The following is a 15,923-nucleotide window of genomic DNA, read 5'->3' as shown; positions in this document are numbered from 1 at the left end:
CCAACAGCTCTGATTTAATACTCGATGGTTTGGTTTGGTTTATGGGGTTTAACGTCCCAAAGCCGCTAAGGCTATGAGACACGCCGTAGTGGAGGGCTCCGGAAATTTCGACCACCTGGGGTTCTTTAACGTGCACTGACATCGCACAGTACACGGGCCTCTAGAATTTCTCCTCCAAAGAAATTCAACCGGGATGGCCGAGCGGTCTAAGGCGCCAGACTCAGGATTTAATACTCGAGCATGAAAGTCCCTTGGCTTGGAGAAAGGTGTGGACAGTGTGGACTGCTTCTTGAAAGGACTCCTGTATTTGGTTGTCAGAAACGGTGAAAGTACAGATAGTGATGTTATCAGCATAGATTGAGTGGCTGATATGGTGATGTTGTTAAGAAGTGGGGGGCCCTCCCATGGTGATGTTAAAAAGAGAAGGGAAAATCACGGCAACTTTGGGTGGTCCCTCCTGTGCCCATCCCCGTGTGCCCTTGACCGCAGAGGTCTCAAACGTGGATTTCTGTGGTGCCTTTATGACGGAAACTAGCGATGTAGCTGTAGGCGCGGTGCTCGACATTGAAATGTGGGCGATTGTGCAGGATAGATGCGTGAGATGCATTGAAAAAGTCTTTGCTTACATTGCGACCGAGTATGGTGCGCGTGGCACGAATGAGGCCAGGATTAAGAATGTCGCGTTGGATTTGCCGCATGATGTCCTGGGGGGAAAGGCCTGCGCGGAAACCTATCAAAGAGATAGGAATAAGGTTCTTATATGTGAAGGCATGGAGTCTACGGAGGACAACATGTTCCATGACTTTACCTACGCAGTAGGTAAGAGAGATGGGACGGAGGTTACCCAAGTCGAGTGGTTAGCGCGGTTTGGGGATGAAGATCACTTTGAAATATTTCCGAGAGCAGGCGTTTCAGGTTGCCTTGGAGAAACTTGACTTCTTTTTGCGCAGGCCATCTTTTCGGACACAGTCACACGCAAAGGGCATCCAGTGTTATGCGTTTTCGCAGTAAAAAAAACAATTCCAGACAGCCAGTCTATTTCCAAGGCCTTGATTTTGGCTCGTGCTTGTTGAAGAAATATATAAATAGTTTTGCAGTTTGGGTTGGATACGTTAGGTTTTACTGCAATGTTTGTCGAATTGTACAGAGCACGCTCCACAGAAAAGCAGGGCATTAGGATTTCGTACAGGATGGCAGAATGGGGAGGGAAGGGCGATGGATGCTGCCACCGCAACTGGAAGCGTTTCCCTTTATGACGCCTCTGGGCGTCTATGCTTATTAATTTGGTGCTGGCCGCCGTGCGTTTCTGCTCATAGCATCTTGAATGACAAGTGGTGAGGCGGATGCTCGGGTGAAAATGTATATGCAACGGCGTCATTTCTGTAGGGGCTCATATAAGAGGCAGCGCAGAGTAGACAAGTTTGTATTTTGTTCGGAATGGCGTTGATATCGTTTTTTTCCCCATCAACGGTAATTGTTTTTTTTTTTGCACTGGAGCTGCTTTTATATGCCTGCTTGGTTCTCCTACTGCAGAACGACGGGGGCCGCGGGTATCCTCTACTCTTCGCCCACAGGACGTCTGCACTGCTGAGCGAGGCTCGGCAAACATTGCATCGCACCAAGGACGCCCAGGAGCGCCGGTGGCTGCAGGTGTTCGTGCAGAGGCTTGCGCAGCTGGCCACCGACTTTGAGCAGAGCACTCACGCTGTCAGGTAGGGTCTGCTCGCGTCGAAATCTTTATTTTATTCCAATCGTCGCGTCCAACTATATTCATTTTAGCGGGAATATCCAAACAGCAAGCGCTTTGAAGAATGTGGGCATACTTTGCGCGCTGACTATAAGCAGTTCAAGAATTGCGGCCCTAACACTAAGAGAGATTGTGACACCGATTGATCTGTGCGGCGCTTGATTGCAAAGTGGTACAAAGAGAGGCTAAATAATTTGAACTCGTTCCGCGCTACATTGATCTGCCACTGTTGAATGCCCCGGAAAAACGTTCCTTGCCAATCCAAAACAAACAGAACGTTTGTCCATAGATGCCGTTCATAAATAAGTAAAATATCGACGAACCGTCGTGAAGGAAGTCTCTCACTTCGAATCTAGTTATGTGCACTTCTTCGTTAAAATCTGCGCCGATGTCAAACGAATTCAACTGCAATAGTACACAGGAAGTGTGAGTTTTACTATTGCTTAAGTCCTTCTCACTGGCATTCTTTTAAAGCGAGAATAGGAAGCGGTACTTGGAGACAATCGGTTCTGAATAATAGGCGGGGAGCACACAGAATTTTCGAAGCCTATTATTTATTACCATCATCTGAATAATCCACTTGTTGGGATTTCGGTTGCTTACCTATCATCATCTGTCTGGAAGAGGAAAGAAAAGAAAACAAATAAATGCAGCTGCATCGTTTAAAAGGTGCACGGGTGAGGTGCAGTGTTTTGAGAGTGTTTTGCTTTTTTATGCCGAGTGAACAGTAAGACGCAAACGTATTCGTAACGCGCACATAAAATAGGTGTTCTAAATTATCACCAGCATTATGGCCTCGCGCCTTCAGGGTTAACGGTAAGCTTTCATCCCCCTTGCGGTGTTACTATGCAGGTCACAACCAGCATCCTCATCAGTGCATGAGGCCCTGCAGCATCAGCAGGAGCAGACCGCTCCGACGACTGGCCAGATCAGCCCGCCACCGTCGCCGGCACTTGCACATAGCTCGAAGACAACAACAACAGGCATGTCACCTCGGCCTTATGTTTTAAAGCCGGGGTATTGCAGCAAATATTTCTACCAGTAACGTATTATACGGTGGTTTATGTTAGAATTAGAGTGCTTGCAGCTGCTGAACAAATAAGACTGTGTATATTAATAACGGCTGAAGACACTCTTCGGATATCTGTTCTGGTCATGCGTAATTTCCGTCGTTTTTTTCATAGTAGACAGGAGAGGATACAGAACACCTTGTCATTCAAGTTCTAAATCTTCCTTTTTTTGCCAATCACAATGGAATAAAAATAGGTTCAGTAAATTTGTGATAGGGCTAAAACCGGTACATCCAGAAGGCCTCGCTAGAAACAGCTAAGAAAATACTACAGAATGATGTTATTAATCATGCTCACACAAGTCTAAATTTTCTGCCTGCTCTTTCAAAACGGCATCTAAGGACTACACTATTCCTGCTATCAAGTCCCCCTATGCTCTTCGCTTTGCGTTTTCTCATGCGCGAAACGCTCTGCCCAGAGTCCGCAAAAGACGAGGACCCTGGTACGGGCAAGACCCAAGCAGTCACACAGCCGAGCCCCATTGACGACGGACGCGACGATCTGTTGGCTCGGCAGCTTCGTGAGCAGAGGCATCGGATCAGGTCACCAGACGCTGTCCGCTCCACGACCGAGGCGTACAGCCTGGACTCCGGCAGACATGTGTCCGTGTGGCCGACGACGCCGCTGGCTGGAGAAGACGCCTCCCTGATCAAGGTGTCACCGTGTCATTACGGAAAACTTGTTCGATTTATGGGGCTTAACGTCCCAAAGCGACTCATGTTGTTGAAATGAATCCTCGGCCTCTTTGTCTTAATATTCACGCGCGCAGATAAGCATCAAAATTTCACCCAAAGAAAAATTGACCGTTATAATCCAGCTGTCTCTCGTTACTACTATTACAAAGAATGAAACCAGAGTGATGCCAAGTTCCGAATGTGTGGTCAAGAAGAAATTACCAAACTTCATGAATTCCGAGAAGCGTTCTTATTTTTCTAGCTGTCACGAGTGATACAGCGAGTAACCCTGATGTTTTCATGATGCGTGTTCAGCATTCGTCGGTAGTATAGTTCTAATTTTTAAGCGGATATGGAATGTTAGACAACAAGATTTGGCTTTACCTGAAATGCGGCGGCCACGGTGACAGACAGAAGGCAGTGCGGCAGAAGCATTGAACATTTTTGCTGACCTAAATTTTTACGCGCTCCTGATTTACGTCTGCCTTGCCAGCAATATGCGACATATGCTTTATTTTATTTATTTAAAACAGATTTCGTTTTTGTAAGGAAGCAAGGTGCGATTATTTATTAGCCCTCATATAAGGCTGCGGACCAAGTTGTGTCAACGAAAAACGTTTCTTTTGTATGTACTAAACTTTGTGTAATGTCTGAAGCCATAAGGCGGACTGAATGCCAATAGATGAAACACGCGCAATAATGTCGCGCAGCTCCGTGTTTCAAGCAGTCACTCATTCTAGGGGCTATGCGTTGGCGAGTCCAGTCAAGAATCTGTAAATTTAAGTCTTTTCGTATCGCGCCTATTGACCATCGTTAGCCCGCTAACGAAGGATGGTAACGCCGAAGTTAAACGCTCCCGATTCCTTCTTAACATTCAGATCCGTTTGCCTTAAACGCAGACAAATACAATATTGTTTTCTCCTGAGTTAGTGTCTTTCCCCTCAGCGGTGATTTTTTAAATGCTAGTGAAAACATTCGAGCTTAGAAGTTAAGAATGGCCACCTCCGCCTGCGTGGCGCGCATGCTGAAACGTGGCAAATCCCGGAGTTCACTTGCGTCTACAACTGATTTTGTCGACAGTCTAGGTAGCAGCGACTCTAAGGATGCATTGTCAAGGCCTGCGGTAGTTTCAGATCAACTCAGTGGCGCTCATGCAAAACATCTTAACGTAATCGCTCTTATTTGCCTAGTCTTTCATGATTTCACATTACTGGGGCAGGATTTCATACAGCCTGCACTCGGAAGTGTTCGCCCAACTCTGCTCATGGCATGCCCATCTAAAGGGTGCAAAGTGAATTTTGTACAGCCGGAAAACAGTACTAGTTCTCTCTTCAATTTTTTTTGGAAGCATTTTGTGTAAGGATAAGTAGGAATTTTGTACATTCAAGACCTTCGTTAATTATTCATTTTAGTTCACACATATCTTCTCAAATTGTGTTAAATCTTCTGCAAAAAAGCCTTGATTTCGCAATCTTAATTTCATGTTAGGGTACGGGACATTCTAATGAAGCATATATCATTAAAATATGTGTTTATTTGGCTTTATTTTCAATAGAGTTTGAAAACTTATAGTCCGATAATGACAAAATTGAACGCCGGCACATTGCGGACACGTTTTTCTTATTGTTGACTTAGTTTACTGGTGGCACGAGGTGCAGCAAACCTATTTATTTATTTTTTTTTTGCAATAGATACGATTTATTCGCAATACTTGAATTACACCTTAGTGATTATATTCGGCATTTTGCAGCATTTGTAGACAGCTTCTATACTACTCTATTTTCTGTAACCAGCATGCTATTCGCAAAGGTCGAGAAACACTTTCATGCCATAGAGGCGAGGATTGGATGTAATACCTCCCACTTCTACAGAAGCATCGTAGTACGCCCACTAAAACACTAAGTATGTAATAAGAATAAGACGGTGGAAGCCAAAACTATGCGGGTTTTGCTTAGGAATGCACCGAAGGACGGCATTCTGAAGGAGTGCTGATGAATGGATTGAGATATGTACACGAACGTTCACAGCAATGAATACAGAATGTTCCCATATTTTTAATTTAATGATAGCGATTTAGTTAAACTCAGTTATCCAGTTGTGTACAGTGCTCATTCAGGCATTAGTTTATTGAAGAAGGAAAGCAATACATTAGATCGCAGTTGACATTTACAGGGCGAGCTGTCCACTAATGACTGAAGTCTTAGGAGTCTGTAAGTGTTTACTTCGAATATTTGCAGGCGTAAATCCAACAATAACATGGTAATCGGGACGTCCGGCCGCAAAAGTTGAAAGCAAGGACGCCCAAAATTGTATAAACACGAAATGTCCAAAATTTTCTCAAGAGAGTGGAGGAGACAAGACAGCATTTTCACTCGCAACGCGTTCCAGTGATATATTGTGCAGACAAAAACTTCACCTTATTACGTCTATCCAGCGAGTGTATTGCCAGAATTTTTAAGAACAGCTGGAATGCATGGAGCCATTAGTTTCTTCATTTATCAATAAAATTTTATTCATTTAAGACCTCTCCTCCCGAAATAAGGCTGGCATAAAATAGCGATAAGTGCAGCGGTTCATTTCCCTGTCTGCAGAAGCCAGTCAAGGTATTTAAGAACATCTTGAGATCTTGTCGAAAAGTCATAATCACCTGTAGCAAGGAGTGAGAGTGTACCAGTGTTGCGTTTCAATCATTCTGTGTTACACTGAGTTGGGTACATTGAGTTGGGTGGCACCAGATTTTGCAAATACACTCAAATATAGGAACACATCTGATTAAGAGGAACTACGTTTCAATTTCGTCGCAAAAATTCACAATGCGATTCCGCTTCAGTGACAGGTTGTGCACATGAGCATTCTAAGGCATCTAGACTTATGAAACGACTGCAACATATTTTCATTCTTTTGAATCCTGCAAGCATGGTTCATTTAAGATGTGGAATTTAACAGTGCGTTGTTTTGCGGTAAACTTCCTGATTTTACATTTAACGAGAGTCAGAGCCCTCACATGTGAGTGCGCCTACCACCTTGGCCGCATAACCAGCCCCCCCCCCCCCCCTCCCGCACCAAAAAAAAAAGCTCAAGCTATATTTGAAATTTATTGCGGTGACGCGCACCCGATCTTGCTGTAAATACCACTGCCATCAGCCTACAATTTCATTCACCTTCGGGCATGGTGAAGAAGGTAACACACAAAAACCAAGCAGAACAATTAATCGGCAAAAGCATTTGTTGGGCGAGTTGGTGTTTTTGATGATCCATGACTACAGCGCAAACGACAGGACAGAGATCCGACTGCATTCTTTCTGGCCGCCAGGGAGGTATTTATACCTTCTGGCATCCAATAAACTTTAATTGTGAGTCAGCGCTGTGTGGTGTCCCTTCTTCATCTCTGTCCTGTCGTTTGCGCTGTAGTCATGAATTAATCGGCCCAGTATTGGAAACGCATTGGCAACGGCCAGCCGTACGAAGGACCACAGTGAAACCATCCATTTGCAATATTGGGCTGGTTACCTGTGCTGCTTGGGAAGTATGCGACATTGGAGCATGACGATACATATTACATGCTGTCTATACTGCGTACTAATGCGTCCTGTTGATTTTTGTAGCGGCGCAGATAAATCACCCAACTGGACTTGCCTAGTGGATGAGGGCGTCACGTGTACATTCGAGAAAACAACAGGTAAGTCGGTGTACTCGTTTACCGCGTGTGTTTCATAGTCAGTTATAGAGTTGAACCTCTCTTTAAGAAAGCTGATAGGGACCCGCATTCTTTTAGTTTTATGTTTTGTTCTTTCCAGCCATAAGCGACCTTGTCTGGTACTGTCTCATGGAACAGGCATACATGGCATCGTGTACACTGAGGGCTACCTATTGAGCGTTCAGCTAGTTTGCCAGTGCAATTTGCGGGTACTTGAACACGGGCACTGAGCTGCTACGGCCTGGCCCAATACAGATAAACCAGCCCAACAGTTCAGCTTCTGCAAGTGCTGTAATTTCTTATCGCATATAATGTGAAGGCCCTGTACAGAGCGTGTAGCACTGTTTGTGACCGGTGAAGCCAATACGGGCTGGTGTGATAGAGCGCACGTGGGCGATTTCGGCACGAGAGCTCGTTTTATTTGGTTGCTCGCACGACGCTAGAGCTTGCTGTCCGGAGCAGCTCACCGCTAGACACCAGTGTCCTGCTGAGTGGATGCGCAAGACAGAAGGTTACAGAAGAAGCGATTTCAAAAGGGCTCTCAAGTACTCCGAAGGCGAGCAAGCTAGGCTTGTTTCTAGTTCAATTCGCTCCGTGGCCGACGGGTTTAGTTAATAATATTAATCGTAATTTGTTTTCTTTAATGGCGCAAAGGCTGCTTCACAAGTACTTTGATATTGGTAGTTTGCTACAGACCATTTCCCAAGAATTTTTCCCCAAAAAAGCTGAGCACGAGACCAGGGCAATAGCTTGAGCCTATTTGGAACTAGTGGGTACCCGCCGGCACAGGCGATTGCAGAGTGTTAGTTATGGCTGTTGAGTAGCCGAGTATAGTAGGAAACGAGCCCAGAGGTATGGCAAAATCCGGCGCTTCTTGTGATTTCTTTGCAACGGACACGACAGCTTTGAATCTGGGAGCCCTTTGCAGAGGGAATTGCCTTGCGTTTTCGTTTTCCAAAACTATCGCTAATGTTGGACATGCGAAACCGGCGGAATACCGATTCCGTCAAGAAGATCAAATGCGATTCAGACGCCACACTAACCGCACGTGGCACCTAAGAAGCACAGCACTGTCGAAGTGGGCCGTGTGCAGTGAGGAGGTTGGAAAAAGAACGTGGCGCAATGAAATTGACAACCCTGTAGGGACAGTCTAGAGCAGACGACCGAAGATTCCGCTCTGCGTGACATCGTTAAGCATCCCACACACTAATTTTTTTACATCGAAATGAAATACTTTCCAGCCAATTTGTTTACTAAGGCCTTAGAAAGACACTTTCTTGAAACGAATACTAGCGGTTGACTTTTTACAGGGGTGTGGAAAGTGTGGCAGAAAGTGTAATGTAAGATGAAAATGAAAACATTGAAATGGTCCGACTTATCATGTAAACACCCGAAGGATCATAAAAATAATTTGTATTTTGAACGTGTACATTTTGCTTAGAATAGCGAATAAATGATGTTCTACCGATGCAAACTATTCTCCACAAAAATGGTGACCGATGGGCTCCCCGGCCATTGTGTCGCGAATTATTATTGGCTTCCTTTGCTTTTCGACGGTGATGTGTACGCGGTGATGCGTACGCTTGCGTCGTAATTTTGTGGTGCTGACGGCGATCGCGACGAATCATCCCCGCAAAATCGGGCCCCTCAAAATACGACCGAAGTTTCCGTACGTTTTGGAACGGGCTGCACATTGGTGTTCATGCGCGGTAAGTTGTTTGGACCATCGTTAAGAAATGGAAAGATAAAAATTGATGGATTAAGCGCGAAAGAGGTAGTCGTTTCGCTGACGCTTCCTTATATCTATTTGTGCGAAAATGTGACTTCGTGTTAACCAGGCATCTGATACCTGGGCTCCCATGGCATCTTCTAAGCAGAATATTCATTCGTTCGCTGTATAAGCTATTTGTTTTCAACCGTTACCTTATAGCGAGATTCCTCTGTACTGAAGTACACGTAAGGAGCAGCAATCTTGTAGAAAAGCTACTTAAAGAAAAATGCCAAATATATAAATTGTACTCCGAAAAGAAATGTTAGGGAATAAAAATTTCACAAACTTCGTGTGCAGGTATAAATTAGTAAATGCTTCCGATAAATTCTTAGAATAGACAAAAAGATTAAAAAAGCTATCGCTACGATGACAGTAGGTGTCAACGCATTCATCCTACGTGTTGGTAGTTATAATTCGGTTAGTAATTCAGTTCATTCATCTTTTATATATGAAGTGCAATGTGAAGTCAAATATTTTTACTTATTTCACTAAAGAAAGTATTTTTATTTTTTAGTGATTATTGTAGTGATGGCGCCTACCAGCTCTGGGCAAGGCCGCCCGACCTTTTTTTTAAGTGCCATAGATTACACGTGTGTTTCAAGTGGTTGCATTTTGTTCGCAGCTTATGTGAGAGTGTTTTGACTCGCTAGAGCAAGACACGCTTAATTACAAGACTATTTAAAAGTGAAGTCTTGTCTTGCCGTGTCCCGGTTCTGATTTCGCTTATATGCGCTAGCCTTCTGATCATTGGGTAGTTAGCTGTGACATTGTTATTCTCCGTTATCTGCAGACCCGCAGTCTTCGGTCAAGAACAACGCCTCACGTGACAAAAAAACACTTATCTTCCGAACGTTCGACTTCAGTGCCTTCGTCATGTCGCCTGCCGAGACCGGAGGATCTTGTACAGTCACCGACAACACCACTGCAGCTGGCAGCCGGGTTTACCACTTTGTGTGGGAGAACATTCCACGTGGTCGATAGCCCGACAGCTGGCTTGCTTACCACATGGAACGAGGGCTAGATCTCGTGCGTGCTCCAGCGAACCATACGGCCGGACCGCACCAGCACTTCGGCAACCTGCAGCGTTACGCTTAATCGATGCAGCTCTGGACTGACACGCTGCACGCCAGGATTGTCTAAAAGGTAGGGAAATTGCGTGAGAACGGCGTACTGGGTAATTAACGTCCTGAAACGTAGTAACCGATTGGCTCCCTTCCTCCCTTGCGTTCTCCTGCATGCACTTCCCGACTCCTGATATACCGTATTGTTGTGCCGCTAGAACCGGCAGATAGGTTTAGCCACCATCATACTAATGGTGAGGAAAGAGAACGGGATGTTCGGCACAGATTTCCGAGATGAACCGAATCGAGTGAGCTACAGCATTTTGGAGAGAGAGTACCTCAATTGCGCAAATTTGAAGGGACAAAAAAAAATTTCAATTTTCAGAGGTGCACGCTTTGCCACTCAAGGAACGGCTTTCGGGCTGAGTTTCTAACCTGCACTGAGGACATCAGTTACTTACGAATAGATAAAGACATGAATCCGCAAAGAATTCAGAGCAAGCAATTTTCACCGCATACTTCAAGAATTGTATGTATCTAGCCAGGCGGATCCGAAACGATAGAAACTGCTGCAAGTATTGGCTAGCCGTAACTGGGAGGCAATCTCAATTTATTAACAGTAAGATATGCCCAAGAATTATGTTCAGTTTTAGCATGGTAGTGTTAGCTTATTGGAATGGCTGAAACTTGAGGATTAATGAAGGTTCGAAATTATGTGGACAGTGAAAAGGGCTACGCAGAGAAAAGTGTCATTTACGCAAGTGTAAATTACAGAGAAAAAATAGTGAAGTATGTGGATTAGCAAACAAACTCAAGGCAACTAGCTCTATATGCACTGGATATCAACAGTAAAAAAAAGGTCTTCCCAAAACGTGTATGCTACAAATAACATATATCCAGTTGGCCAATATCGCACATTTTAATGGAATGAAAAAAAAATATCCGCGGAAAAATCTAAAGTGGTAAGATGAGATGCGAAATTTTTCAAGCGTAGGACATGGCTGCGGAGATCGCATACCAAGGGCAGCTGGCGAAGATTGGCAGGTGCCAATCTTCGCCAGGTGCAACCGTCCTTTAAAAGCGATTTTCGCCTCATACGCTGACAAGCAGAAGGTTTTAAAGAGGGCTTATAAATTAAAAGGAAGTGATGTCAGTATTTCAGAGGACTTTTCTGAGGAAGTACGTAGAAAGAGAAAGTTTCTATGGCAGTTCGCAAAATCACGTGAACAAAGTGGCGACAAGATCAGCCTCAGGTATGACACTCTTATTATAAACGGCGAGAAGTACTTGTTTGATGATAATACAAATGAGGTCGTACCGATAGTAGGTGATAAGGCCAGTGCTACAAAGGAGGTAGGAGCGGTTGAGTGACGGTGTCGGCGTAATGCAACGCTTATTTCCTTTCTCGTAATTAACTGCCGTAGCATTAAAAACAAGGTTGATGAATTTGCAGCTCTAATTGATATGGTGAAGCCGTCCGTTATTCTCGGCACTGAATCATGGTTAGCAAATGAAATTGCAGATGGTGAAGTATTCCCAGATCGTTTTAAATGTTATAGAAAGGACAGACACTTGCATGGAGGAGGTGTATTTATTCTTGTGGATGCTTCAATTTCTTCTTACCAAATAAATGTTGCCGATGAATGTGAAGCTGTATGGTGTAAACTGGTGCTTAATAACAACAAAGTTATAACTGTGTGTTCGTTCTACCGCCCGCCTGATTCATCAGTTGATGTGTTTGCGCAGCTGGCGGGGACAGTTGACGCAATTCAAACAGATTTTATGGTGATCGGAGGTGATTTCAATCTGCCTAGCATTAACTGGACTCATCAACCTCACTTCCTGTCCTTTACGAGTCGCTCCTGCCAAGAACTGATCAACTTGGTTGAACTTTATGCATTGCGTCAAACGGTTCTGGAACCGACACGTGGGGATCACATCCTAGATTTGTTGTTCACAAATCAACCTGAATTCGTCAATTCCACTCAGGTGCTACCTGGAATAAGCGATCACAGTGCTGTGCTTTGTGAAATGAAAGTTGAACATGTAAGGAGCGCTGGTACAGTACACAGGCGAGTATATAACTATGAAAAAGCAAACGTAAGGGAGATAAACGAAGAGTTGAATAAGTACCGATCGATCTTTGAAACGCATGCCGATAACTCTGGAGTGGTTGAACTATGGTCTAGATTTAAGGATAAGATGTTTGAACTGAGACAGTGCTTTGTTCCGGCATGGATATTAACGAAGAGGAGGAGTAAAAGCAAACCATGGTTTACTCGGGAGCTACGCAGTATTACGCGCAAGAGGCAACGTGTTTACGTTAAATTTAAAGGAAATCCGACGCGTGAAAATTGGTTCAAGCTTCAGGAAATTGCCGGAAGAATGAAAGTTGCTGTTGCAGCTGCAAAGAATTCGTTTGGCATTTCAATGGAGACGAAATTAAAAGAAAATCCAAAGGAATTTTGGAAACATGTAAAGAGAAATGGAAAAGACTCTGTAACTATACCACCTCTTGTTTCTGGTGACACCTTTGTTGAGGATGATGCACAAAAAGCTGAGTTCTTTAATAAATATTTCAGCTCTGTTTTCAGCTCTGAAATCGAACATGCTGATATGAATACCCCGAGTTTCCAGCCAGTGGCGAGTGTTATGGATGATGTTGTGATCAGCATCAACGGTATACAGTCTCTGTTGCAGAATCTGAAGATTGCTAAGGCTGGTTGTCCTGATGACTTGCCAAACAAATTGTACAAACTGTGTGCTGAGTCGGTTGCACCCTACTTAAAGATAATTTTTGAAAAATCGCTTGAAGAATCCTGCCTTCCAGATGACTGGAAAATTGCAAGTGTTGTGCCAATCTACAAATCTGGCCCTCGCAACACTGTATCAAATTATAGACCGGTATCTCTAACTTCAGTTGCGTGCAAGACACTCGAACATATTTTGTTCACCAGTATAGCAGCACATATGGACGCACATTCATTGTTTAATCCTCGTCAGCATGGTTTTCGAAGGGGCCTGTCGTGTACTACGCAGCTGACTGAATTTGCGCACGATTTGGCTGAGGCACTGGACAGGCGACTTAGCGTGGACTGCGTGTTTTTGGACTTTAAAAAGGCCTTTGATACCGTGACGCACTCTTTACTAATTCAAAAAATGTCTTTTTACAATATTAGGCCTCAAGTGGTATCATGGGTAAAAGATTACCTATGTTTACGGCAGCAGTTTGTGGTTATGAATGGCGCCGAGTCTCAAAGAGTGCAGGTTGTGTCTGGTGTTCCCCAGGGCTCCGTGTTAGGACCACTATTGTTCCTGCTCTACGTGAATGACATTGGTGACGGAATAGTATCTCAAATGCGGTTATTTGCGGATGACTGCGTTCTTTATAGTGTTGTCACTAGTGATCGAGATGCGGAAATGTTCCAAGAAGATTTGAACAGAATCTCAGAGTGGTGCGTTAAATGGAATATGAATTTGAATTTGTCCAAGACTGTCCATATGAAGTTTACAAGAAAGAAAAACCCTGATGTGTATTCATATGTTATTAGGAACACAATGTTAGAACAGGTATTCGAATTTAAATACCTAGGCGTTTATTTTACTCCTGATTTGAGCTGGCGCCGTCACGTCGATTATATCTCTGCTAAAGCATGCAGAAACTTGGGATTTCTTCGCCGAAATGCAAGCACTTTTCCACTGTCATGTCGTGACATTTTATTCAAGACTTATGTCAGGTCGGTTCTGGACTACGCGTGCACTGTCTGGGACCCGCCTACTGCTAGAGATAAAGATAAGTTGGAGAGGGTGCAGAACATTGCCTCTCGTTTCGTGTCTGGCACACGCGGGGCTCGTTACAGTGCATCGCGTACGAAGGATGCACTCAACTGGGAATTGCTTGACACGCGCCGAAAGAAGTTGCGTCTGAAGCTGTTTCATGCTGTTTATTATTCAACTGTTCGGGTTGAACGCGAAAGCTATGTGCAGGAGCCTTTTTATAGATCCAACCGTGTTGACCATGCTTTTAAAGTCCGCGAATTTGCAGCAAAAACTTAATTGTTTAAAATGTCTTTCTTTCCGAAAACCATTAGAGAATGGAACAGACTACCGAGCGATGTTGTGAGTGTGACATCAAATGATGCGTTCTTTCGTTCTTTAATGATGTGATGCGATTGTGATGTGTTCTTTTGAAGTGAGATGTACATGGTGAAAGTTTTGTGCTTGTAACTCTGCCTGCGAGCGGAGGTGACATGTGTGCTTCTTTGTTGTACATCCCCCCCCCCCCCCCACTGTAATGCCACGGCGCTGTGGGTTCCTTACTAAATTACTAAATAAATAAATGACGATGCATTTGGCTATACGTTTGAAAAGGCGCTATAGCCTGTCTATGAGTCAGGCACCTCTGTTGTGCTGATATTTTAATTGTTTTCCCCAATGTGGCCATACTTCGAGCATCGGAATAGGCAACCAGCCTGATTGACTTCAAGCGTATAATTGAATGTACCAGCAAGAAATATCTGCAGAAGTTCCCTGAAAACACTTGGAACAAATTAAAATTTTTCAAGTTTATAGTCAGCCGTATAGCATGGGACAGCATTACGCAGGAGCATGCGCCTGACATGTGTTCTTCTATTTTCTTTCAAACCACTGTCCCTACCTCTTCACAGCTTCCTGGTGGCTATATAACGCTCCTGTGCGCAACACTCAGCCCTCCATTCCAACCTGGTGGCTAGTGAGTGACGCTCCTGTCGGTGCCGCACAAGCCGGTGACGGTGCGGACGACGAGTGGCGTCCAGAAGCTACCTTGCAGGCAGCAGGCGTTTTCGTGGACTGAACTGTGCTGCTGATGGACACTTTGCGGCATTACAGCGCGTCAGGACAATGCTTCGATATAGAGCGCTTGAGCTGCGCAGTTCGCGTGTCCTGTGGTTCATTTGTGAACTGCACGATGAACTGGTTTGGCTCGGAGAGATCATATAACGTCACCGCATCCGGCTTTCGTATCGTCCAGTTCGTCTTTTTCCTGGTGTGTGGAATATGTGCGTGCAGTGATTCTTAGCGTGCTTGTTGAGCTTATAGGCTACACTGATTCGTTAATTGACCGTCTTTCCTCCCCTCCTGTTATTTAGCTCGACATCATCGTGCTCGATATCCACATCAAACCACTCCGAGTGATGACATTCAGAATAACTTCCTTCCCATCGTTACAAATTGTATAGGCACGAAAGGATGCTGTGCACAGCGTGTTGTTTGCGCGCCCACCTTGACATCTGATGACTGTTCCATACCTTGAATCACACAGTCGTGTCGCGTTCTTGTCAGATTGGGCTTTGCAAACGATTTTCTCCTGAAACCAGCCTGGGAGCCAGTGCTAATTGTGAACAGCTGGCCAGATTCCATCACTGATATCAAGAGCCTGCCTAGCCTGTCGTATGTTCTATGTTACTCATACGGATCCGCTTCTTGGATCCAATCGTTTAGTTCACTCCTGTTTTTGGTAGTTTGTGTTAATGTGTGAGCAGCACCACTGTTGCTGAAAAACAATTTATTGTTAAATAAAAAATTGAGGATTGCTACAACAATGCTGTAAAAAAAGTGCTTGCCAGTAGTTTGCTCTGCAGGGCACTTTGTTGTTTTTTTTCTTTTTCTGCTGAGTGGCTCACATACTCATCCTTTGACTTGTTTTTCACTCTGTCTCTCCAACGCAATACTAGATTAACTTCTTCGTCTGCCGGGTGTGTATTCACCGCTGAAAATACCAACCACGAGGACTCTGCGCAGATCTCGCGCAAGAAACTTGCGGGCGCCTAACGCGGGGCACGAAGGAGACAACGGAAGAAATACGTAACAGATTTGATTATCAAATAGATTCATTAGGCCTCAACCATGTTTTGAGAATTTTT

General features: G+C 44.4%; 1 protein-coding gene across 1 annotated transcript; it reads left to right on the top strand.

Annotated features, from left to right (window-relative positions):
• The first annotated feature begins 770 nt into the window (after positions 1 to 770).
• LOC149338834 (uncharacterized) lies at positions 771 to 15,565 on the top strand. The gene is made up of 7 exons (XM_089550815.1): positions 771 to 815; positions 1,534 to 1,712; positions 2,600 to 2,730; positions 3,236 to 3,471; positions 7,097 to 7,170; positions 9,750 to 10,102; positions 14,688 to 15,565. Exons 1-5 carry the CDS (start codon positions 771 to 773, stop codon positions 7,106 to 7,108), a joined length of 603 nt encoding a protein of 200 aa, XP_089406941.1. The 3' UTR covers positions 7,109 to 7,170; positions 9,750 to 10,102; positions 14,688 to 15,565.
• The last annotated feature ends 358 nt before the right edge of the window (positions 15,566 to 15,923 follow it).

The sequence above is a fragment of the Amblyomma mixtum genome, chromosome 6, assembly GCF_055824585.1.
Source record: "Amblyomma mixtum isolate Tamu chromosome 6, ASM5582458v1, whole genome shotgun sequence".
In the NCBI taxonomy this organism is placed as follows: Eukaryota; Metazoa; Arthropoda; class Arachnida; order Ixodida; family Ixodidae; genus Amblyomma; species Amblyomma mixtum.
The sequence above is the reverse complement of the archived record's forward strand: the minus strand, read 5'-3'. Positions and strand labels throughout refer to the sequence as shown.

Coding starts and splice junctions, on each gene's coding strand:
- LOC149338834 (XM_089550815.1), top strand. CDS start 771: ATGGAGTCTACGGAGGACAACATGTTCCATGACTTTACCTACGCA. Junction 1,713..2,599: donor CAGAGCACTCACGCTGTCAG/GTAGGGTCTGCT, acceptor GTTACTATGCAG/GTCACAACCAGCATCCTCAT. Junction 2,731..3,235: donor CTCGAAGACAACAACAACAG/GCATGTCACCTC, acceptor CGCTCTGCCCAG/AGTCCGCAAAAGACGAGGAC.